The sequence below is a fragment of the Lacerta agilis genome, chromosome 1 (assembly GCF_009819535.1).
Source record: "Lacerta agilis isolate rLacAgi1 chromosome 1, rLacAgi1.pri, whole genome shotgun sequence".
In the NCBI taxonomy this organism is placed as follows: Eukaryota; Metazoa; Chordata; class Lepidosauria; order Squamata; family Lacertidae; genus Lacerta; species Lacerta agilis.
Window position 1 is genome coordinate 21926067 of NC_046312.1, and position 26729 is coordinate 21952795.

General features: G+C 43.8%; 1 protein-coding gene across 2 annotated transcripts; it reads right to left on the minus strand.

Moving 5' to 3' along the window:
- Positions 1 to 665: 665 nt before the first annotated feature.
- CALM1 (calmodulin 1) lies at positions 666 to 16148 on the minus strand. Of its 2 annotated transcripts, XM_033141246.1 has the most exons (6): positions 15997 to 16148; positions 11746 to 11776; positions 7979 to 8122; positions 4215 to 4321; positions 2175 to 2310; positions 666 to 1723 (listed from the first exon to the last, which is right to left on the minus strand). In XM_033141246.1, exons 1-6 carry the CDS (start codon positions 15997 to 15999, stop codon positions 1695 to 1697), a joined length of 450 nt encoding a protein of 149 aa, XP_032997137.1. In that variant the 5' UTR covers positions 16000 to 16148; the 3' UTR covers positions 666 to 1694. The 2 variants fall into 2 exon arrangements, with proteins under 2 accessions (XP_032997137.1, XP_032997146.1); XM_033141255.1 differs by lacking the exon at positions 11746 to 11776 and having other exon boundaries at positions 15997 to 16138.
- Positions 16149 to 26729: the final 10581 nt, after the last annotated feature.

The following is a 26729-nucleotide window of genomic DNA, read 5'->3' on the forward strand; positions in this document are numbered from 1 at the left end:
AGAATACTGCATTTGTATTTAAAAATTGCTCCTAGCATACCTTTGTTGGACTCCCATGTTGAAAGCTGTTCAGCCTGTTCCCCATTCCCACCCTCACCCGAATTATTAATCATGCTTGATAACTTGCTTCCATGCATCTCCCCAACAATGAGTGGTTAGTAATTTTTTATTTATTTTTTGGGTGGAGGGGGGACACCCTCAAAAGTGCCCCTTTCTATTTCTATATATATAGAAATAGCTAAACACAGATGACAGGAGAAAAAAGTGCCACTTCCCTGCAAACTACAGAACGCTGAGTTAGAATCAAGCCAGTTTTGTGAGCCACTGAATTAAGATTGTCATAAATATGAAAGGCAAGCACAAGTTCATTTATTTATAGCAAAGGTCTTGGGTTACAAGAGGTCAGTTCTTGCCATCTTGAAGAAACGTTAAACGGGTTAAGTTATTGCATACATGTGCATTATAATTTAGCAGCAAGTCATTCACAGAACACATTTATTTCCCCTTCCTACGGCCTTCTTTATTTAATTTTTTGGTTTCGTCTCTCAAATTGTATATATATATATATTTATGTATTTATTTATATATATATATATTATATATATATATGCACGTACGTATATAGATAATATAGTTTCGGCTTTTACGAAGCATGTAACACCACCTTTAAGTTAATGGTCTTTTATTGGAAAAAAAAGACTAGCATTTACAACTTGGAATGGACAGAACTGTAATATCTTGAACAGCAATGTTGATAGTTGTGCTGAAGTCCACAGGCTACCCCGCCAGCTCCAAGTCTCATTACGGAAGGTTTTTTAAAAATGAGAGAGAAAGAGAGAAAGAGAAAGAGAAAGAGAAAGAGAGAGAGAGAGAGAGAGAGAGAGAGTTATGTGTCCAAAAAATGCTCCCGCCCCTTGATGGAGGTTCTCTTTTTTTAAATAAAAAATAAAAGTTTTGTGAACGGTTAACAGCCCAACACCCGTTTCACAATAGTGCAATGCAGACAATATTAAAAACCAATGTTAACACAGACATGCCACCCATAACCTCCGCTGCGTTTGGGGGTGGGGGGTGGGGGAGGACACTGCTTCTACATACAGGATAATCTTTTCCACCTTGGGGGGGGGGCATTCCTTCTAAACATTTTGCATCCTTCAACTATTTTTGCTGCATACCATCCTGAGGTATAGACCAATTTGAAAGTAAACCAGCTATGACAATTTTATAACTACAAATTGAGCCAGAATCCACTTTTGGACAAAAGAGTGGATGATTTTTTTTTTTTTAAGATTTGGTGTTTTTTTCCCCTCTCTTTTTTTTTTAAACTTTTTTAATACAAACGTCTGACTGTGCTCAATTGTCAAGCTGCATGCATGAAAAACTGGCCAGCCCAAACAGTGTAATAGTCATTAGCAAATGGAACTTTGAGGAGTTCACTAAGTGCTTTCTTATTTTTAAAAGGTAGTACAATTATTATTTATATTGGAAAAAAACTGATAAGTTTAACTCGATCTTTTTTGGGAACAGGACCACCAACCATTACATGCAGTTTGTGGACAGAAGGTATTTTGACATTCAGTTTTGCTATACAGAAACAGAATGAATAAATGAACATTATTATTTTTTTTGCAAGAGGTAAGTAAAAGATTCAATTTGATTCTTCTAGAGGAAAAAAAAGGTGAAAGGAAGTCTCTTCATTTTGCAGTCATCATCTGTACGAATTCTGAAAGAGACAAAAGAAATCCCACTACTTTTAATGCATTTTGAAAGCAAGTACTATAACTAGCTTTTGGCAAACACTGAAATTATGGGACAAGTAAGGAAAGTGAGCAACCTACAGCTTCTAGTAGGGCAGGGTTTCCCAAACCTGGGTCTGTAGCTGTTGTTGGACTACAACTCCCATCATCCTTAGCTAGCAGGACCAGTGGTCAGGGATGATGGGAATTGTGGTCCAAAAAAAGATCTGGAAACCCAGGTTTGAGAAACACTGTTCTAGGGCATCGATGGGGAACCACTGGTCCTCCAGCTGCTGCTTGCCCACAACTTCCCTCACCTCCAACTTGCCATGCTGGCTAAGGTAAACAAGAGTTGACGTCCCACAGCATCTGGAAGGCCCTGTGCTCCTTATTCCTGCACAATGTTAATAAATAGCTACAGAGGAAACCACACCTCACCTTCATAGTTGACTTGTCCATCTCCATCAATATCTGCTTCTCTGATCATTTCGTCTACTTCTTCATCCGTTAGCTTCTCTCCTAAGTTTGTCATAACATGACGTAGTTCTGCCGCACTGATATAACCATTGCCATCCTGGAAAGACAAGTGACAGAGGATTGAGATTATGGTAAAAAAATTTTTTTGAAAAAACCCAGTGGAGGTTGTCACACACTCTGAACTTCTCAAGCCAGCCCAGAATCTATATTGTAGGTGGGATGGGCACACAGCCTGACCTGTGTAAGATAGCTTCCTAGGCTTTAGGGCAAGAATTTGATGGCTTGTGCATGTGTTGTGCATGCAAGTTACACTTTGACTGCCCTTATTCCCAAGTAAGCATGCACAGGTTTGCCCACTTAAGGTTGCACAACTATCCAGAGAGCAATGCAATTTTACCTTCTAAAATGATAGCCTGAGAAGAGGTAGATGGTGATTATGATTAATTATCACTACTACTCCTACTACATTCCTATCCCACTTTTCATCCAAGGAACTAAGGAACTGAAGTCTGACTCAACAGGCTGCAGCCCTCAAGCCGCTTATTTTTGTTACCTTCATGGAACAATTCTTTAGGAAACAGATTTAACATCAAGATTCTGTCCACAACCTTTCTGCCTGCCTTATGGAGCTATCTCAAGTATGGAACCACTTAAGAAATGTCCAAGATAGCCCTTGAATAATCACTTAACAAAACTCTTGATGCAAGGGAAGCTGCTGGGATCATTGTTTTGCTTCATTTGGAGGGAGGTTCCCACCCCTGACTCCAATCTACAGGCAAGTCCGATGACTAGCAAAAGCCGGGAGCAGTGGAATATTCCCCACAACTCCCATTCAAAGGGAACAAATCCAAGAGTGTGACAGAATAAGATCACGGAAGCAAATAACACTGAAATTATTGGGGTCACATCCCAACTTGGTTCACACAATCAGCTTCAGCATGTTCACAAAAGACTTAATATTTTTCTTTTTCTTTTTGAATGTCAGCCACAAGCCAATGGCATCACTAACCACTTCTGAAATCCCCTGAACCAGTTTTTAAAACAGGATTCATGCAGGGTGGGAAACTGCTATTAAAACAAAACAAAACATGATCCGGAAGTCCCCCCCCCCCCTATTTAGCAAGACATTTTATGTAAGCCAGAACCCTGCAATTGTTGTTGTCTGGTATACCAACAGTACAAAGATGTCCAGAGTGTTGGGGGGGGGTTATTACTAAAAAAATCAAGGCAAATTTGTATTGTTGTCATTGGCCTATTTCAGACATGAGATCATGGTTTGGGAGGAGTCCATGACACATCAATACAGGGGAATTTGCTCCAGGAGAGGCACTACAAGCAGTGGGGACCAGATGTTCAAATTTAGGCCAGGGGGACCAGGCCTCAGTTGTTTACATAGCCACAACCCTCCACGGGGCATCCATGGGGAAATTACCCTCTCTCAGACTAACCTCATTCAATGGGATAAATACTGACGCAACAAGCTTTCCTCCTCCTTTACTGAGAATTCAGCTGAGTCTAAGGGGAAGAGTCATTTCACACATTACAGAGCAACCAACCAAACAATTTGCCACAGGGCATGTACAGTACTCAATCCTGGTTGTCTGACATTTGTCATGGTCTTTATTTTTGTAGGTACCCATCTCAAAATGGTTGTGTGGTCGTCCTTCAAGCTCTCCAGAATGCCTTTTGCCCTTGCAGTGGGAATTGTCATGTGTTTGGTACACAGTCATTTTATTGTTCCCCCAAAAAAGCTGGCTTGGTAAATTAGACCACGTAAGTGACCCAGCAGAAATTTGATTATGGCCTTCTACATAAAAAGCCATTGATGTATACTGAACCTTATGAGGGTCTCTCTCTCTCTCTCTCTCTCTCTCTGTGTGTGTGTGTGTCTTTGTGTGTGTGTTTTCAACTGCATTCAGCAACGGAGAAAACTCCATATTTTTGCTGTAACCAAACCAACAACTCACAGCCCAAACACCCAGTTAATGCCTCCAAATATACCTTGTCAAAGACTCTGAATGCCTCACGAATTTCTTCCTCACTGTCTGTGTCCTTCATTTTTCGGGCCATCATGGTCAAGAACTCGGGGAAGTCAATCGTGCCATTGCCTTTAAAATAAAAAAGGGGTGTTGGTGAGAAGAGAATAAATTATAGCAAAACTTTTTTTAAAAAAAGAACAACACAACTTTATTTAAAAAATGGCAAACACACTCCTTTTCCCTTTACGACTACAAAGTTTGCTTTCAAAGTTAACAAATCTCAACTTGTTTACCAGGAACAGGGGTGGGGAACATTTTTTCAGCCTGAACACAACATTCCTTATTACGCAGCCTTCCAGGGAGCCATGGGCCAGAGGTGGGTAAGGCCAGAAGCAAAAGTGGGAAATGGATGTTCTTTTTACCTCTGTACCAAAGGCCTGTTGTCACACACATGCACACGGCCCTCTCTATCTTTCATCCGGGAAAGCAAGCAGAATGATCAGAGTCCAAGGACCCATTCTAGCTAGGCAAAAGCACTCAAGGAGGGTGCAAAGGAAGATCAAGGAGGGTGTGACCTGGAGAGAAGGGGCGTGGCTAGGGAGAGACTTGAGGGACAGACAAAGAGGTCTAGAGAACTGCACTCAGCCCCTGGTCCTGAGTCTCCACATCCCTGTCCTAAAAGCATGGTTGTTCTGTTAATATATGTGAACGAGACCAGCCTAACTTGATTTAACATCCTTTGCAGTTATTCGCCTTCCAACAGGATTCTTCTCTGGACTGCCATTACAACATGAAACTCCAGCAAACTTGGAGCTACTCTAATTCTTCTCCTTGAATCACTACTGCGGGTCAAGTTGGTAACTGGTGTATTTAATATGCAGACACTACTTAGAAGTGCTGCGAGGGCTTTACAGCTTACAGTGTCCGTTGAAAGACCAAGTATTCATCTAGACATGTAAGAAGCTGGGCCTCTTCAGAAGGACTCTTTAAGGTTGCTTAAGAGGTGTTCCAATGCATTTTGAATTGAGCTACTGTTAGGAGAACACAATGCCAACAAATAAACTCCCTAGCGTTGTCACCTCCTGCCCACTAGGGGCACTCCTGCAACTTCATAAGCTCCAATAGGTTTTAGATCCAGAAGCGATAGCTTCCATCTCTACTATTAAAATCTTGCATTCAGGTCCTGCTTCCAGGTTTCCCCACAGGCATCTGGTTGGCAACAGTGAGAACAGAATGCAGGACTAGATGGGCCACTGGCCTCACCAAGAAGGCTCTTATGATGTTCAACAGAACACAGAAGCGGGCAACAATTCTATTGCCAAACCCCAGAAATAGATACATGTTCTTTGGTCGCCCTTAAAAAGGGGCAATACTGAGACCATTTCACTTAGTACCTGACTTAACATGCTCCATGCTTTCAACAGCAATTTGCTGAACAGGCCCACAAAATCCCAAGAAATTCCCTCAAATTAAGCTCTACTCTTTTTAGTAGAATTGATACCAACTGAACCATTTCTTAAATAATGGTTGTTGTTGAATCCCACTGGGGATAAGATGTGTTAGTCAAATGTAATCTGTTTATGGTGTTGATAGCAGGATGAAAAACCTCTTTAAAAATAAACTTTAAAATATGGTATGTTTAACACCAGCCAAACATGTATATATGTATTCTATATATATATATATTCACAATATACATATACACAACAGATATAATACTTGGAACTGGAGTTGCTAACATATACTCCTGGGCATCAAGTCATCCTCAGACACCCCCACTGCTACCCACAAGGCTGTCTATCGTGAGCGATAGCTCAGTTGTTAAGAGCATGAGACTCAATCTGAGGGTTATGGGTTCGAGCCCCATGTTGAGTGAAATATTCCTGCACTGCTGAGGGTTGGACTAGATGATCCTCGTGGTCCCTTCCAACTCTAGAATTCTGTGATACCCCTCCAGCATTTTTGTTTTATTAGTTGGAAGCAGCGGAGGAGCAACTGCCTGCTTTTTGCCTCTGTTTTATTTGTTTGGAGGAGGGGAATAACTGTATTGCAATGAGGTTCTGAATGCAGCCAGTTTTTCTCCTGTGAAATGGGTATTTGTGGTGTGCATTAACAGTCTTAGATTTTCCAGGCGGGCCCCTGGCCCAAGAAGATTGGGGACCCACGATTGACAACATACAAAGCATTAGCACATAATAAGGCATCTGGGATCACCTCCAATTGGCCATCTGGGATCTTAGTCACTAAGTTCTTGCACAACATGGACTTTTTCAGGAGGAATTTCTCATATATATTTTTGGTTCCCCTCCTTCCAGGTGTTTCTTTTTAGGAGGCTGAGACTAGAGGATCATAGGGTAGGTGTCAGAAAGCTGCCTGGCTCTGCAAATCATAAGCATTGGAAGGGACATCAAAGGTAGTCTATAGTCTACAGCAGTCCTCATAGGTAGTCATGCAGCCTCTATCAGCAAAGGAGAGCCTGCCCCACTGTCAATCAACTCATACCGTTGGAAGAAGATAACAGAGGGTGAAGAAAGAGCTGTGAGAGGAAGGGGGCTCTTTTCCCATTACTTGGACCCCTTGGGAAACTGAACAAACCTGGTGTACCTGGAACTGAGTGTGAAAAGTGCAGTTGAATGGGACATAGCTGCGGGCAGCCTGAGGAAGTACCCTCCACCTTGGGCCTGCCCATAAAATGCAAATCTAGAGTGAGAGACCAGGATGGTGTCTGCTATTTCCACGAACCCTTCTCATTGTGAGACTTTTGTGGGTGAGCTGAGAGTTTGTTTGGGCCTTGGGTGAGAACTTGAAGGCTGAGATGAAAGGTATGTCACAAGGAGAATGAGCGGATTTATATATATTAGTAACTTTATATCAATGTAACATGTTATATGAAACTGCATATTTTTGTAATATTTTGTTCTAAATTTTGTTATTGCTTCTGTTTTTTGAATACCACTTAAGAGCTATTCTTAATATTCTAAGTGGTATAGAAATTAAATAATAACATTGGGAAGTAATTCCTAATGTTTAACTGAAATCCTCTTTCTCGCCATCTGAATCCACAGGTTCAGTTCCAAACCTCTGGAGCAGCAGGAAACAAATTTGTTTCATCACTCATTTCTTCCTTTACTCTAGACCTTTGGCTGGCCCTCCCAATTTTTGCTGGACTACAACTCCTATCATCCCTGGGCAACTGGAGTCAAGCAACATATGGAGAATCACAGGTTAACCACCACCCCCTGCTTTGGACCAAAAATTCAACTCATTCAACCTTTCGTCACAGAACTTCTTACCCTGATGGATCAGGTCAATGGCCCATTTAGTTCAGCATCCTAATCTCACAGTAGCCAACCAGAACTTCCTCTCCAGGCAACTCACCAACTTTGTCACTCTCCTCCAGGTGAATTATATTTAATATATATCCTTCTTAAACTGCAGGATCAAGAACTAGACGCATAATTCTGGATGAGGTCTGACCAAAGAAGAATAGAGGAGTACTAATATGTCACCTGATCTGGACAGTATCGAGAAAAGTAATGTTACCACTATATTTTACTTTGAGCCAACCTAAAAAGAGAGAAATTCCCAGTAGACACATATATATCCATATACCTGTTCACCTAATAACCATTTATTAAGTCATGGCTGTACTTAGCAGGAGCTGAAAAGCATTTTGAACAAGAAAGCCAGCATTTCCTAGGATTTCTACAACTAAGCATTTCCAAAATTGAGGCGCTATGTTACCATGCAGCGATGGTAAGAAGTCCACCTCTTCAAAATGCTTACCATCAGCATCTACCTCATTGATCATGTCTTGTAGCTCTGCTTCTGTTGGGTTTTGACCCAGCGACCTCATGACTGTCCCAAGTTCTTTTGTTGTGATGGTGCCATCACCATCTTTGTCAAATAGAGAGAAGGCTTCCTTGAACTCTGGAGGACAGAAAAAAACAGACCCGTCGCAATTTAGCACCGTGACTGACATCAAGGGCATTATCAGCTGTAAACTGCTTAGTTCAAGCAATGATCCCCGCAGACAAATTAAGACCATGTTCAACCTCGTTGATAATTTGCATATGCAAATCTGATTTGAGAATATACAGACCTACATTACTGGACACCAATGCTGCATAAAACTGTTTTAATACCTTGCTTGGAAGCATCAATTTGCTTGTCCTAGGGATGCTGTTTGTTGTTGGGAGTAAATGAGAGCCAACATGGGCTGTATAGCCTGCTGTAACCTGGCATCCTCCAGAGGTTTTGTAATACAATTCCAATCAGACAGCATGGCCAATGATGATGGTAGTCCAAAAGAAGAAGAAGAGGGCACCAGACTGGGGTTTCGAAAACCCCACTCAGCCATGAAGCTTACCTGGACCAATCTCCCTCTCTCAGCCAGACCTATGTTATATGGGTGCTGTGCAACTAACTCCCATGTTCTGAGTAACTTGGGGAAGGTGGGATACAGGTGTGGGGGGGGAAAACCAGTTATGGCATTACAGATTGCTAGGCAGAAGAGTAAATTTCCAGTGTCTGTGTTTGCACATAACATTAACCCATGGTTTGTTTTAATCAAAGTTTATTCAACTGAAGTGGCTTCACAGATGACCAAACAAACCTTGTCTTGTTTCTCTAAGGTCTGGTTTGTTTCTCAGCAGCTCATGTCTCATCCCTTTGTAGGTTAGTAAGGATCTGGGGTGGGGCAGCCAAAAAACAGGGTTAAACAAAGCTGCTGGATCCAAACCATAACTTAAAAACAAGCCATAGTTTGTAAGCCAACAACAAACCACTGTCGTTTGTTGGCAGAAAGCAGATCATGGTTAGTCTGCTTGGCTGGGCTCACACATTCAAACTGACCACAAGCCATAGCCTAGTGTTATGTGGTAACCAGGGCACGGTTACAGCAAACTCCTTCTGTAACCATTAGCAACCTCTGTTCAGAGTCAATGTCTCTCAGGTCAACATCTTTTCCCCCTCCCCTAGTTCATGTCAGTTGTTCAAATAACACAAGTTCCCCATTGTTATGAACTGCAGCACATTAACCACAATTTATTTCTTTAACCAGCCAGCATAATTCTTCAGCATACAATGCAGCACAGAGTGTGTGTGTGTTAAATGTAATTTCACAACACCCACTTCAAACCCAAAGCCTGCCAGGTTGAAAGACAGCGGAGAACCTTATAAGCAATCATGGCCAAGTGGAAATTTGAACCCCAAAAGTCTCTCACATCCAAAACTGTTCAAGTCAATAAGTCCAGTTTTCTGTAACTGATGAACAGGAATTGTCTTTATGGTGAGACAAGCTGTCAATTAACACTGAGCTATTAGTCTTCAAACAAAACAAAAATCATCGGGGTTGTTTTTTTTTTTTTAAACTAACATTGTCTTTGATTAAGACCAGCTGTTGCACTCAAGATATGGCAGACATGATTATGTAAAGGCCTTTGCACCAATGATATCAAACAACAATACTTAACATTTTAAGAATGTTTTCATAGTACTCAGTACAACACAATCCATAGAACAACCCAGCAAAATGGGTTTCTAATCTCTGTATGCTGCAGGGCAGGGGACTGGGCAGCGGGGAGGGAGAGGTATGCCCAAGTAGACTCATAGCAGGCTTCTGAGTTCAGCCACTATACTACATTACTTGGAGCAAATCGTACCAAGCTGGAGGAACTATTAAGTGTATGTTTAATAAGCATCCGTCTCACAAAATGCACAGCAATGCTTGGGTTCCGACTGCATGAACTACCATGTTTTAGTCCAGGGGTGAGCAGATGTTATATGGTGGTCTACTAATGAACCACTGGCCAATTTTTGTTACTGGGGTTCTTTCAAAAAGTTATGGACAGGATGGACTCTCAAATCGGTTCAGGAAGGTGCTTATGTTCTTTAGTAACAGTTCATCATCAGGTCTTTTAGATAAGTGCCAAAGCCCTGGATCCTTGGCATCTCAAAGCAGGGCTGAGAAAAGACGCCAAACCCCGAATCTGAAAGAGAGCCACTACTGTTCAGAGCACTAGGCTAAAGTGAATAATTGTCTGATTTTATATTAAACAGTTTCCTATATAACTGTTTAAAAGATCCTGAATATGCATAGAGGTTCTAGCAATCTCAGCCTAACAGCGTTGCCGTCATCCAACAATGTTTCAAGTTAACTCATGGCAGAGGTGAGGACTGAACCAAAGACATCCTAATTCATATCATAGCTCAGTCTTCTAGCCACCGTGCTACATCAGCTTGTGGGGTTGACAAGAATAAAATGCATAGGTATGGAAAATGGATTAGAGGGGAGGAAAAGAAGAAGACAGCCCACTCTTGGTCTAGTCCAGCCTCTGCCAACCAACAGCTATGCTGGCTGGGGCTGATGGGAGTTGTAGTCCGAAATGTCGGGAGGGTGGCAGGTTGACCGAGGCTGCTCTAGTCAGTGCAATTGCCCACAAAACTGTGCAATACAGTCATACCTCGAGTTGCGTACACTCCGTGTTGTGTATGTTCAACTTGCGGACCTCCGCGACCCGGAAGTCCTCCCCGGAGCGTGCGCAACACGCAGGTGCGCAAATACACAAAAACGCGATGACTTCCAGGTTTTTTTGGGGGGGGGCATTGGTGTTAAGCACGCCCGTGTTACGTAGCGCGATCCAGAACGGATCACGTGCGTAACACGGGGTACCGCTGTAGCCTTCCTCTAGTCCTAGTCCTGCACAAACAGAGCAGAAACTATGGTTTGATTAAGCCTGGAATTAAGTTCCATGTGGGAGGAGAAGGGAATTTGCAGTTCTCCAATCCATGGTTTTGAGGATTGTCCAAATGCAGCCAACGTCATGTGCTGTATTTATTATTGTGGGCTGCCTATGGGAATCAAGAATTGGCAAATTAGATCTGGGGAAAGCCAGTCTCCTGTACTCCACTGAGTGATCCTTATGGACTTTTGAGTGATTTTGTGCTTGCTTTGTGTAACCTCTACCTATCTGAACTTTCAAATTAGTACCTGCTGTGTTTCATGACTACCAACTGACAAGAGTAACTGCCAGCTCCTGAGCATTTTATCTTCAGGTAAGTGATTGTTTAGTTATTTTTGTTATTGCACATTTACAGAAAGAGTCAAACAAATCCATCTATTCTACTATTTCCCTCCATGGGTTGTATCCAAGTAAATTCTACTCACGAGTAAACCCACTGACACTAATGGACCAAAGTTATTCACATCAGTGGGTTTACTGACATTGGCTGCAACCATTTTTCTTGATCCAGATATTGTATCGTGCACAAGAAGAGGACAAGGGATGCATGATCAACCAGTATGTTTAAATGACAATGGTAGTAAATTGATATATTATGCATATGTTCAAGAAATATAGTACAAAGTGGGAAACACTTTTCTGCCCATTTTTTAAAAACAAAAACAAAAAATCAACCTACTCAGATAGGAATGTACCATCCTGAGAAACAGCCAAGCGATAGCAGCCACCAAGAATGTTCTGCAATATTTTTGTATTCAGAATAGGTTGCTAGGCCAACAGAAACCATCTCCCTCCAATTAGGATACTTACCAGCAATCTGTTCTTCGGTCAGCTGATCGGCCTACGTAAAGAACAGAAAAGTATTTCAGAACATTGTTTTTACCTGGAGCTATGTCAGGTCAAAACCACAAGATGCAATTGCAACTCAGAGGCAAGATGGCATAATGTTATGTTAACGTTTGGCACATCCAGAAGCGACTGGCAACAAATCATCGCTCCGTCCACTAAAGGGAGGACAAACAGGATTGAGGCAGCGCAGCAGGAGCGTGCACAGGGTGCCCAGCCAGAATGGTAGCTTGCCAAGACAGGGAAGCAAGAACCTGCTACATCAGTGATCAAGGAACAGATCCTACCCAGATTAATTTCATATCATGGTTTCATTACAGCCAAGAGGCCGCTGGTCTTAGCATGATGCAATGCATGATGTGGCCCATATAGCAATGCTTAATCCTTCAGGTGCTCCCTCCAAAAACTGACCACAGTAAGACATATTCAGGACTAATTTAAAACTTGTTTTCCGTTTTGGGATAAAGTCTTAATTTTAAGGCGGCTGAGACCATACAGGGTGCCTTTGGTTGACATTAGCACTCTGCATACACCGATCTATCACTACTTAAGACAAACACAGGATTGCGTTTTTGCAGGTCAGTGTGCTGAAGAGTACAGAGCACAACCCAAGCAGCATTTAGAATAACTATGAAGTCTCTGTCAATTTCAACGGGACGTGCAAATTATGTACCGTACTTAACTCTGGCAAAAGCAGGAAAGGAAAGCTTAACTTGGGCGGATCACATCCATGCCCCCAAGAAATAAATTTGCCTTCCTTTAGTCTTGAAAACACTTCCTCCACCTCACATAGGTGTCTTGACACTGCCATGGTCAAACCCCACCAAGACTGTTCAGACAGACACAGCTAAATGGCTGCTGTAGGTGGGCTTTGAAGACAAACATATGCGTCAAAAGCACAGCTGTGGTTTGGGAGCCTTTGTTGGCAACCACCGATTTGCCAATGCACTGGTTTGCCATTGAATTAAGGTCATTCAAAAGCAGGCTTTTCTATTCTTTCTTATTTAAAAAAAAAAAAACCAAAACCAAAACCAAAAACTCACAGCATTTGTTGCTGGCACCTAAAAGTGAAACCCTGTCCTATCTCAACCCAGAACTCCAGCACTGGATTTCCCTCCAGTGAGGCAAGTTGACATAGTGATTTACATAACATATCAAGAGCAATGCAGAACAGGAAACAGGGCCACACCTAATAGGGGAGAAAATGATGCAAATCAACAGAAGCAAGAGTGTAGGAAACACTCTGCCTGAGATGTGAAGGATAATAATCTAGGTTTTGTACTTGGCAAGTTGCTACATTATGCAGCATCCCTGTTTGCCAACCTTTTTTTTGGCAGGCACAAAACAGAGAGTGCTGTGGCTATGGCCAGATAGCCAATATTGTCTACAAGCAGGCACCCCACCCATCCAAGTAATTAAGGAGGAAAGGGGGGGACGACGACACAACTGTCGGTTCTGGTGATGTCACCCTTCCTAAACAGGATGAAGGGGGAGCAGGAGATCCACCATGCATGGCCCATATTCATATCTGGCCATGCAAAGTCTTATCCTCTCTGCTCCAGGAAACCGAAGCAGAGATTTCCACCCAGAGCACACACACACACCCCAAGACGTCACAATATTGCAGCAAATATCTGGAGTCTTGCTGTGGAAAGAAAGAAAAAGAGGGGCAAAGACTGAATGAAAAGGTCACAACCTAATGCTCTTGGGGGGGACGACCCTCAAGTCAGCATTGGATGAGGTTAAATCAAGTTGCACAGAAAAACGAAAACAAAAAATGGTACAAAACTTAGTCCACTTCCATGGTGCAAAAGAGGAATAAAGGCTTCCCCTTAAGCAGCTACTGCACAAGCAATAAATATGTTTGTTTGACACTAACAGGAGTCCACCGGTGACCCATCCTTTTCGTGGCACCCCCATATTGCCAATTATGCTTCTAACACACTTTCCTGTACGAAGATCATGCACCTTCCTTCTCACGCCCACCTAAACCTTATCCGAATCCTCCTTAGGTTGTGATTTCATTGCAGTGTCTTCCTTGAGGCTTACAGGAAACTGATTAATAGAGTCCCTATTAAAAACCACCCCAGGTTTTCACCCGCTACTCTAGCTGCCTCTTGGGGTCAGGGTGGAGACCGGAGAGGAAGAAGAGGTGGAGACATGATGTAATGCTGCCATCATCCAAGGCTTTTTTAGCACTGCTGCGTTTCGAGGGGCTTGAGGAAAGGGGTGGGGGAGAAGGAGAAACAGCGCAAAAACTGCAGATGTTCCCCCCCCCTGCGCAGTGCAGCTGGTGGAGGAACTGGGATTGTTTCCATCTTCCTTCTGAACTGCCATCTCCTTCTAGCAAGCCTGTTTTTTTCCAATTTCCAATTACCCCACCCACCAAGGGAAAAGGGATAATCTCTGTCTGCAACAGCTTCATATATTCCGAAATCTTTGGATTTTTATATTTGTGTTACGGTAGGGAGCCTTTCCCCCATCTGCAGCCACAGCTATGCCATGCCATGAAGATCACACCCTTGCCTAATGCACTTGGCAATCTGGAAGGAACAGAAGCCAACACACAAACCCCACCACCCCCTCTCTTTGGTTCTATATACCCTGGGAGGGAAAATAAAAAGTAATTTCACTCAGTAGCACAGGCTGAAAAGGAACCGAGAGAGAGAGCGCGCTAGAGGGGCAGCAGAGTCCAACCGAGGGGCGCCTTTTCTTTTTCTAAGGCAAGTATTTTGGTGTCCCTGGTCTGCAGTAAGTGGTCTTGTGTCCCCAGGAAGTCAGACCGCGCCGGAGTCTGTATTCCCTATTCTCCCCATTGCGATTTTCCACGCGGAGGCTCGGGTGACAGCTTCGATCCCTTCTCAGCTCGGCTCCCCGATCCATCCTCAGCTGCAAAGAAGGAACCCTACATCGACTCTTCCGGGAACCATCCAACTAACTACAAGCAAGCTATAAACATAAACGCCCCTTCTCCCGTGCGGGGATGGAGGCTGGGGGTGGTGGTGGAAGAGAGACTCGCGCCCCAGGCAAGGCGCAGGCAACCGCCTCCATCCTCGGGAGAGGCGGAGGCCCCACCGTGGGAACCCTCTGCCCACGGGCAAGGCGCGGGCGCAAACACTCCCTAACTCGTGGAGTGGGGTGTCGGCGGGGGCAGCGGCAGCGGGGCGCGCCTCCCGCGCACGCTGCCGCCCTCTCCGCCATCTGCCTCGGAGCTCATGCAAAGCGTAAAGAAAATAAACGAAGCCAAGCCGGCCTCGCTCTGCAAGCAGCAGTGTCCCTGCCCCGGGAACAGCCGCCGGCTGCTGCTGCTGGCTGCTTCTCCGAGTCTTTCCAAACCGCGCGATCGGTGGCCTCTCCAGCATCCCCACCCAGCCTCCGGAGGCGCGAACTGCGAGGAACCCGGCTTGCATTCATCATGCATCCGGGCAAAGTAGAGCGCGCCAGTTCCGGGCTAGCGGCTTCTCTGAAAGACAGGAACCGGCCGCAGCCCCGGTTTTTCCCCTCCTCCCCCTTCCTTTTGCCGCGGGGAGGAAGCGAGAACTGCAACGAGCCCCGGAGCTGGGAAGAGGGCGCGTGGGTGGCTGAGTCGGAGGGTGAAGATTTGGGTTGGGCAAGAAGGATCAAGGGTCGGGAGCGAAAGCGCAAGCCAGGGCTCCCTCTCTCTCCCCCCCGCCCCCGATTAGGACATCCGAGCAGACCCCGCAGCGCAGGCAGCCGTGAATGGGGTGGGGGAAGGCAGGCGAGAGAGACGACCGATCCTGGCCAGCTGTGCCCAAAGAGGGTCGGCGATCCAGCTGCGCCGCAGCCCGCCCCCCACCCTTCTCCAACGCTAAGAGCAGCCACACAAGCTCGCCAGCCGGGCTCCGGGACGCGGGCCTGATCGAGTCCCCGGCGCAGCCGCCGAAGCTAGCAAATGCACGGGAGCGGCAGGGGGAGAAGAAGCCGGGCTCCGGTTAGGCTCCCGCCAGCAACAGCCAAGAGGATCCCGCCGCAACAGCAACTCCCGAGAAAGTAAAAGGGGAAAAGAAAGGGGGGGAGGGAAAGCAAGCCGGCCACCTCCATCGCGCCCAAGCCGATCCAGATGCTCTTCGTCCATTTTTGCAAAAATGCGAAACGAAGCCAGCCCGCGCGTGCTCCAGGCCAGCTCCAGAGCAACCTGTAAAGTTATCGATTGCCTGGATCAGCACCTCTCCTCGCAGGTCCAAAGCTACCTACCATTGCGGCTGGTGATGGCGGTTGTCTGTGCACAGGCGAAGGTGCCGAAGGCGGGCGGCTGCTCTCAGCTCTCGCTGCCTGCTCTCTTCGCCAAAAATGCTGTAGGTGTGAGGCTGCGCGGCGCGGTTTTTATACGGCGCGCTGTATCCCTCCGCCGGAGCAGCGCCTTCTTTTTCTCTCTCCCTCCCGGGACTGGGGCATGTGGCAGCAGAGTGACTGCAGCAGGCAGCCCTGCCCCCCCTCCCCTCCCCACACCCGCCCCGGCCCCTCCCCCGCTCCCTCCCATCCGCCAGCCCAGCTGGCAGGCGGCGAGGAGGAGGAGAGGGGTCGCTGGGCGCGCGCTCCATCTCCCGCCAAGGAAACGGCGGGCAGCAGCAGCAGCAGCAGCCAGCGCATTCGCTTCGGAGCGCCTGCCAGGGGTTGCAGCAGATGCTGCTCGCGGCTTAGGCGGCTTCCGTGTTCCTGCTTTGGTCCGAGAGGCAGAGCTGTTCCGCAGCAGGCAGGGAGAATGACAGGCCGTGTGTCTGCTGCTTCCCTCAGAAGCCCCGAGGCGCGGAAGCCTGGCAATAAAAACAAGAGCGAAAAGGGGCCTGGTTGTGTCCAAGGCTGGCGAGGATGCGTTTGGGGCCGGCCCTACTGTTAGGCAGATTGAGGAGGAGAGATCTTGAGGCGACTGGTTTGGGGGTGGGGGGAGGGCAAGAAAAGGAAGCAAATTGTTGGCTAGTTCACTTATTGTTTCAGGAGTTTTGCTCCCAGGGAGGAGGAGAGGAACCTGTGGGAATTTTGTTTCCTTTAAGTTTAGGTGCCAAAATAGTTTGGCAGACCTCTGGTTGTACTGTGCACCTTTGCACCTTGACTTGGAGGAGGGTAGCTGTTCTGCCTCAGGTAGATGTATTGGGCCTGCCTTTTTGTAGCTAGAATAATAACAATCATTATGATCATTTGTGTAATAAAACACTGCAAGGCTGCACACTAACTCAAAAGCCGGCCATTTTGAATCCATTTATGGGATTTCTGTGTAAACGTGCATAGGATTCGGCTGTGTGCAATGGAAGGTTTAGGGTGGACATACAGCCCATTATCTCAGTAGAAAGAGGCGGTCCTTCCTATTCCAGTGCTGGTGCTGGCCTAGTTCATTGTAAAGTTGAATAGAGGAAAGAGAGATTTAGTTGTGAAATTTGTATTAACCCCTGGTTTAGTCTTGGTGGTGGCCAAGGAGAAGAAGGTTTTAAAGAATGAAGTTTCCATTTTCAATCCACATCTGCAAATACAAGTCTGATTATATTTTTGTACCCCAGATTCAGGGAAACTATTTCCAAAAATTGGGAATATGTCAACACTGGAATAGTTAAAGCCCTTCCATGCCATTTTTCCTAATTGGATGGGGTGGGGGCCTTTCGACCTCAATTCAACTTAAAAAAAAGAAAAGAAAAGTCAGGCATCTTCGGTAGCCTTTCAGGCCTAAGCATTTTGGGTGGGACCTTGAGTAAAATTGTGGGGCATACCTATGTGGGAGATCTCGTTTTGCATTCTTACTGAGTTCAAAGGGATTCTACCAACAAGTTGTGTGTCAAATTGCAATGTTTGATGCTGTTTTGAGTTTCGGGATGTCTTTGATTATGGTAGGTGGATCCATATATTAAGTTTTATTTTTTTTTCCTAGAGCTTATACTCCCTCCTTGGATTATAAATTATACTCAAGGGGGTTCACAAGGGTTTACAGCAACAAAACAAATGTTTAGTTTTGCCTGAAGAGGTCAGGAAGGAATGATAAAAACCTTAATATGCCTTGATGGCTGTGTAATCTTCAAAACGGTTATTGATCGTCAAGCCCTTTGTAGAATTTTAGGTACAATATGACATTTAAAGCTTTTTTTATAATAATAGGTAAGCTGTTTTTAATACCATTTCTCTTCAAAACAGGACATCTCATGAGCAAGGAGTATGATCAGAAAACATCTGGAGCAAATGGGTTAGTTCAAATTGGGAAGCGTGTGAGAGAAAAAGCTGCCATTTGGTGAAACTGAACCACTTTATAGTACAGGAACTCCCTTTAGAAATCTGATGGGAGAACAGCAGATTTGTTGTCTGCTTATACACACTATGCTGTATTTGAACATTGTCAGTGAAGAAAATATTACAAAGATGATTAAGTTTCCAGTGCTTTCTCGTTTGAAATATATGAAACTCTGTGACAGTGTTATGCACAGCGCCATGGCAGCAATCCTAACTCCACTTACCTAGGAGTAAATCCAGTTGTATTCAATAGGATTTGCATCTGAGTATACAGTAGACATGGTTAGGATTGTATTGTTAAAAGGGGCTATAACTCCCTGTTGCTTCTGCATGTCTGAACACATCTTTACCATATTCCAATGGACTGTTGGAGAATGTTGAAAACATTTTATAGTAATGTTTTCAGCTCTGGGTGATAGAACAATGCTCCCCTTTCAGATCCCCTCTTTCAACACTTAGAGCAGTGTTTTTCAACCTTTTTTGGGCAAAGGCACACTTGTTTCATGAAAAAATTCACGAGGCACACCACCATTAGAAAATGTTAAAAAAATTAACTCTGTGCCTATATTGACTATATATAAAGTAATTCTCTTGAATAGGAATCAAATAAACAATTTTTTCCCACGGCACACCAGGCAACATCTCGCGGCACACTAGTGTGCCGCGGAACAGTGGTTGAAAAACACTGACTTAGAGTTTCTTCCTCTTCCCCCTCCCCCCAGCAGATCTTTGGAAGGTATCTCAAAAGTTTCCACCTGCAGAATTCCCTTGTTGGCATTGATGACGGTCATTACTGAGAACAAAGCCCAGTTCTATTATGAAACAATTCACAATATCTGCTTCCAGATCTCATGTTACAGCAGACTGGGCCAATTTTTATGCCTAACTTTCCCCCATTTTCTCTCTGGTAATTGCTGACCAGTTTTTATCTGAGGCTATCAATACTCTCCATCTTTGTCCGCCTTTCCCTCAAGACGCGTCTACATGTTGACTCTTAATGATGGAAGTGCCATATTTTTCCATGTATAACATGCCCCCATGTACAAAACACCCCCTATTTTTTTGGACCGCAACAAAAATTGGGGGGGGGGGGTCATCACCGCCAATCGCTCTCCAGCCTGCCCGCCAATGCAAATTGCATGCATCGCCGCAGCCACCAATCGTCTGCATGCTCACTGCCAAAAGCCCACCTGCACACTCAACACAACCACAGTCGGTTGCACGCACGCATCACCGCTGCTGTAAATAGCCTGCCCAATTGCCTCAGCAGCAGCCAATCAAAAGCAGGCCTTGGTGCAGCAACCAATCACACGCCCAATTGCTGCTGCCAATCTCCTGCTGGCTGCTGCCACAAATCACCCGTCCCCCCTCTGCTATCTGTGTATAAGACGAGCCGCAATTTTTGCCTATTATTTCTAAGCAAAAGATAATCGTCTTATACACGGAAAAAATACGGTATTAGATTCCATGTAAAATATTCTTGTACATGTTATACCATCTACATCACATTAGCTGCTTCTGATCTTCAGTTCCCCAGATCCATTCATCATGCTCTGTGCTGTGGGACTGCTCTGCATTCCCACAAGATTACCACGCGATCTGTTTCCTGAAAAAGAAAAATTGATTTATTTATTTTTTGGCACTTGCAAATCTCTGCTTTGACTTCAGTCGTCTTTTGGTGGCAAGTTTTATTGCAGTGCCAACAGACACAGCAGTTCCCCTCCAATTGCCTAATGTTTTTCAAACAAATGAAAGCTGCAAAATGTTACTTGCCTAGTAAGCAACTTCCATATCCATGCCCACATTGCAGCATGAAAACCATATTCCATTCCAGTCTCTCCTATGTAACCTGCTTGCATGAACAGCTTTGTAGCAAGCTTCCATTTCATTTCAGGTGCTTCTTTAAAGTCCACACAACTTCCAAAGTCTGCTCTATATTGTTGTTCTATATTAATTTTATATTAAGATATCATCAGTCATCTGGCATCTTGGTGTTGTTGGCAATGCCGCCGCTATGCCAGCCGTATCTTTCATTGGAAAAGTTGCGAGTCCATGACTCAGGATGGACGATTGATGTTTCTTCAATAGGAGCTAATTTCTGGAATGTGGCAGACGCCTGGGGAATATGTTACACCCCAACACCACCCTTCGGGGAGGGGGGGGAGTGCATTTCATATTAATCCCACCAGTTTTATTCATTATCTATTTTGTTATTTTCTTCCGTTTATGAATCACTTCCCATAAAATATCTTGAAGCAATTGCATGGTGAAGACATCGACAGAAATAGTTGGAAGTTGAACCTGAATTAGCTTTATTAAATATTTCAAGACAACAATGTGGATTTACATAATAAAGAATTAATAAGCCCTGTATCACAAGTAGCGAGACACAGCATAACCAGACATTGTAAACGGGCACAACAATAGACAATTGGTACAAAACAGTTTGGGAAATAGCCCTCCTTGGGAGATAAAGAAATAAACTCTGGTTGGCACACGGATAGATAGATGACTTTACCCCAGTGTGGTTTAATTTCATAACAGTATTCCACAAAATGAACAATCTCTTCCATCAGCATTTGTCTCAATCTGATCTAAATCTAAACATAAATTATTATCTTCACTTTGAACCCCCTCCCAGGTTCATCAATATACCAACACTTGATATTGTTTCATTGGTAGCACAAGAGGAAAGACGACTTATTACTCATGATTAATCTAAGCACAGCCACAAGGGTTCCTGATTGAACGTTTAGCTATGCGATGTTGAATGTTATCTGTTAACCCTGTTCTATCCTGTTTCCCCTTTGTTTTCGTTTAAATCAACTCATGAACCAAGAACTTATACATTGGCCATTAATCATGAACCATATGCTGTATATATTACTGCAAATTTATTATGCTGCCTTTGTGATATACAAATGACATGAGTAGACTTCGTCTATTTGTATTCTGCATTATTCCTATAATCCTTGTTCATAAAACTTACTAAAAAATAAAATAAAAAGGAAGATCTTCAGTAGGTGCCGATATGACAATAGAGACAGCATTCCTGATGTCAAAGATCCTTCAGAGGTGTTAAGAGCGCTCTTTTTCCTTTACTGTGAGACCCCTGAGCAGAGAGTCCTGAGATGCATTGCTGCTCCAAGCCACAGTCCTAAGGCTTGCACCAAGACTGAATAACTTTCCCTCTTTCCTTGGAGTGTTTTCTGCCCAACTATCAGGGCTGGTCCAGTCAGATTGCCTACCCTCTTTCTACCCAACATCCCAACCGCTTAAGGAGTTGACATCAAATTGGGAATGATTAAGTTTCCCGGGATACTTTCATAGAATCAAGAGAATAGAACCATGTAGAGTTGGAAGGGGACCCCAAGGGTCATGTAGTCCAACCCCCTGCAGTGCAGGAATCTCAACAGTCTTATGTTTGAAGGTGTCCTTTACTTGGAAGAGCTGCCTAGTTTAAAGGTGAATAACTGAGAGTGGAACAGGGATCCTGAACACAAATCTGAAGAAGTGTGCATGCACACGAAAGCTCATACCAAGAACAAACTTAGTTGGTCTCTAAGGTGCTACTGGAAGGAATTTTTTTTTATTTTTTTTTGACAATTCATTTGATCACAGTTTTCCCCACTATAGAGAGATGCATTGTATTTCTATTTAAATTATAGTAATTGTTTTTAATTTTTTATCGCAGGGAAGGTGTTTCAGATCCCTGCACCATTTTTTCCTGCACTATTTCTAGTACTATCATGGGGTTTTTTTAAGATGGCACGGCCAGAACTGTACACAGCATTCCAAGAGTGGTCTAACCATAGAGTCATATAATACTCAGGAGCCAGAGGAGTTGAAGAATAAAATTTCCAGTGGAAGAGGGTGAGGCATCAGTGCCCCAATGTAGCTCTGCGCTTCCCCAAAGACTACCAGAAGCAAAATGAATTGTGCAAAATACTGCAACTGTGCACAGTAGTGCAATGGAAGAGAAACCATGCAAATTTTACTGATTTATACAGGTCACAGAATTCACCTTTTCTTTGCACAGAGTTGTGGTTACATTGACAAATAATTCTGATTTATGTTTTCAAAGGGCAGATTACACCCAGATTGTGGCACATTAATTACAAAGCGCTAGAATAAGAAATCCACACCCAAACCAGAGGTTGATCTGCCAACTGGGCTTTTGGGTCCTGCAGAATAGAATGACAATAGGTTTCAACCATAGCATGCAGAGCTTCAGAGAAGGGCATACACTGCAGTTTGACTGAGGTAAAATGAGTCTTCAAAACTTCAACATTATGTTTAAAGAAATGAAACTGTTATTTATTTATTTTAAATTTCCAATGAACTGCCTGCCCTTCATCCAAGGATTCCAGGGTCGTGCACAATAAGCATAAATAAAATTATATCCATACACAATATAAATACAATAAACACGACCTTCATGACAACAAATTGTGAGGCAAAAAAAAACTCAAACACAGAACGACAAACACTCAAGCAATGTAACTGTTTGCAATTCTAGATTGGTGACCAAAATGTTTGCAGTTATATATTCAAGTATTTGTAGAACAATGGGGTTTACACAAATCTTTAATTAGATAAGAAGTCTAGGAAGTACCTTCAGAGATTAACTGGCTGGACAATAGGATCCTATTGTGAAGCAGTTTATAGTGATTTTCCACTAGATTAGGTTATGTCACCATTAAATATGGCGAATTATGCCAATTCGGATTCACATACCAACAAGAACAGGCATTGATTCCATGAAGTCCTGATGATATATACTGTACTTTATATGCTTGACAACTTGGAATATATGAGTCTGCCTGTCAGTTGGGTCAAACTTGGGTCTCCAGCTGTTTTTGGACTACAATTCCCATCATCCCTGACCAGGTCCTGCTAGCTAGGGATGATGGGAGTTGTAGTCCAAAACCAGCTGGAGACCCAAGTTTTGGCAAACGCTGGCATACTTGCTATATCAGCCTTGGGAAACCTTTCTTCTCTCAAATCCCACAGGGAAGGGCTGCAGTTCAGCAGTAGAACACCTGCTTTGTGTGCAGAAGGTTCCAAGTTCAATCCCCAGCATCTTCAGGTAGGTATGGGAGAGACCCCTCCATGAAATCCCAGTTCCAGTCAATATGGAGCTAAACGGACCAATGGTCCGACTCAGTAGAATGTGACTTCTCATGTTATCTCAGAGGGAATTTGTTGGGGCTGGAGCCAGTGATGGGCAGGATCCGAGCCAAAAGTGAGAGTTGCACCCCTCCTCTTTCTGCTACCTCCCCCCCCCATCTTGCCCCAGTGACCAAATTAGGAGGTCTACATGCAGCTCACCCTTGGCTTACATGGTGGTGTGTAATTGGCAAAATCGCCCCGAGTGGTGGTGTTGCCAGGGTGCTGCATCTTGAAGCACTGGTTAATATAACTTTTAACTGTTCTTTTGTTTCAAAATAGTAATTAAGCAAGCATTAAACTTGGAGCCAGGCCTCTCCCAGAGGTCCTTGCTGGCCAGCAATTTGTAGTTCCAGTTAATGTGTAACATTAAATAGCCCTCTAGATCTTCTCAGAAACCAACCTCCTTATCTTTTAGAAAAGAAAAAGATTAGCCATTCGGCAGATAATATGCCTTTTTTTAAAAAATCAGTACCTCATGATTTTCCTCTCAGATTACCTTTTTGTGGTCTGGGTGGTGTTTAACTTTTACTTCCCCCTTCCCCAACCCCCAGTTCTATATTGTGGATATTTAGTTAATATGTAACATTAAAGTTGATGTCTAGGTCTCTGCAGAATCAATGTTCTCTTAAGAACGGAATGGAAGCTAGAATAGACTCCATGGATCAAGTGACCAAGTGGTTATAAAATTTATGTTCTAGGGAACCCCAGAATTCCTTGGAAGGTTACTGGGTTTCTTAGCTAGGAAATGGGTGGGAATGGAATTCTGAAACACTGGGTGCTCCCTTCTCCCAATTCTACTTAAAAGCACAGGAAGATGCAGAAGACAATTAGGTGTGTTCACTGATTCTCACTATCAGGCCTCCTAAGCAGAAGAGGTCCCTTCAGGCATTCTGGAAAAACAGGGAAGACAACAAATGAGAGGGGCCAGAGAGTTGACTACAGGACCGTGCTCACCATGAGACAGACTGAGGTGATGGAATCCAAGGAGTGCCTCTGCAACAATCTGGTCTGCTTTCGTATGTGGAACTGAGGAGAGTCCCATCTTGTCCTTCACTTCAAGCGACAAAATATCCCTGGGAGAGTTCCTTTCACTTTAACCACTTTGTCTCAGTGCTTCGAAAGGCCGAAGGTCAGCCTTGCGATAAAGCTACTGTAAGATGTATAGAATACCCTGAACAAAGAGTTTTTCGAAAGCTGTTCACATGAGGAAATTGGGGAATTAAGTCTGAGTCTCAGCTTTCACAGCTCACAAAAGCTCTGACAAATAAACTCCTCCGTACTACAAGTATATCAAGTTCCTTTTGTGTCATGTATTCTCAGATGGTTATTTACTGTTTTTCTTCCTTGTTAGGCCAGATGCCAAATAGCTTTCATTACACGTTTCCCCCCCTTAATCCCAACCATGAGTAAGGGAAAACTATATATAGTTTCTAATGCCACAGTCTTGAAATCACTGAAATAGGCCCATGGAGTATTGCAGTGTAAACAGCTTCCAACTTCATTATACATTTCATGCACTCATACCTGTGAGACATGGCGTTTTTATGTGATTTTTTAAAAAATGAATGGCACTTGTTACCAAGGTATCCAAGCAACTACAGTACAATCGCACCTTACTCAGGAGTTTGGTTCCAAGGCATATGCCCAAAACCCTGGAACCAGTGAACGGGAGAGAGATGGAGAGCATGCTCTGCATGCCCAGAGCCCACATGACAAGCAGGAGTTTCCAATCAGGAACTTCACAAGCACAGTTTTAATTCAACCCATGCTTGCAAAGGAACATTTTTTCCTTTGCCACCTGGTTTGAACTCAAGGTGTATTGTGAAGGGGAAATGGGTTGACTGATGTCACAGCAATATCAGGTGACAGGCAGGTGTGTGGCACAACCCACCTGTCCAGTGGCATGTAGGGAGTTGGGAAGTTTGGGATCTGGCCCACCAGTTGGATCCTGTTCTACATCCCTGATGTACACTATCCAGAACTTGATAGAACAGTGGTCTGACTTTAGATGTAGATGTTAAAAGTAGTTGTGGCAGCACTGGAGAATAACCCTGCAATTACCCCTCTCCATACAGGTGTTTTTATTATTAGAATCTTTCTCACAGATTATTTTCCCCATGTGCAGCTACTTGTATGCATCTCCATGTCATGTCTCATTTGAAAAGGACAAAAAGAAGCCTGCGATGGCTATGGTTTTGTATATGCTCTTTTCTTCTTTTTATTTTGAGCTAGTGGGAAGTCAGTTTGGTTCCACATAATGGCAGTCTTTCAGGTCCCTTCAAAGTGGTCTCTCTCTCTCTCTCTCTCTCTCTCTGGATCAAGACTGACATCCAACCTGCTAATTTCTATATCCATGCACCTTTCAGGATCTTTATTGAATTCACCACCCTGTGCAAGACTCTCCACCTAGGTGCAAAGTGGATTCTCTGTCTCCTGTGGTCTAAGCCTTAGAAAGCTTAATTTGAATTGGACTCCCTTCTGAGTTCTCATTTGCAAAAGACATGGGAGCATGCATGTTAAAAATGAGATGCTAGGAACCTAAGATGGGTTTCTCAAATGCAGTCTGTAGTTGCTGTGATTGAGAATTACCCCGTATCACAGGGGAACGGAGGTCATGCTTTCCCCGGACCTGAAGATCTTTTCCTACATCAAGTGAGACTGCAGTTGCTAGATTTTCGACTTCCTGTTGGGTGTTTCTAGGGATGATTATGTTACTTTTCAGTCCCCAGGCTTTGTTCTCTGAATTTCTGTGCGCTTTTGGACAATGGGTCTTTCTCTTTTCTATCTCTCTATTATTGATTTTTTTCCTTTCCTCTTATTTTGGTTTTCCATTATTCTTCGTCTTTAGACTAGTTTGACTTTTATTGTATTTTATGTTGAAAGCTTTTAATTAAAAAAAACTTTTTTTAAAAAAAAAAGACAATGGGATCCACTAGCCCAAATACCTGCAAAGGGAACCCAGACTTTAAAACATACCTTTGGCAACTGAATCATCTAACATAAATGTTGAGTTTTGTTTTGTTTTTGCCTTGCCTTATTACCAACAACATGAACAGATAAAATAACTAACTAGAAAGATATAATTTATATCGAGGATTGTTCTGCCTCTTTCTTTTAAAATAAATCTGTTTTATTACATTTTGGATCTTAAAAGCAATTGGACCTAGAGGGACTGCCAGATCGGCTCGCTTTATGAAAAGAGCTCCATGCTAAGCTAGGGCAGTTGATCCTATCTTGGATGGTAAACAAGAAACAGAGCAGGTCCGTGACAGCTGGCCCAGAGATAGCTATCCTGGCCAGAGTGATTTTCATCCACTTTGAATGGGCATCTATTACTGCCAGAGAGGGGAACTGTCTGATACAAGAAAAGAGCTCCAAACAAGTCAAAGGGCTGAACAGTCAGGTTCAGGATTCCCATTGCCATTCCCATGCTGGTGTTTCTGACCCATGGAATAACTTCTTCAGGTGCTGGAATAATGAACAGTTCGGCCCTTGCAGTTCTACATCTACATTTCATCACGGCCACCATAAGGAGAGGAACCCAC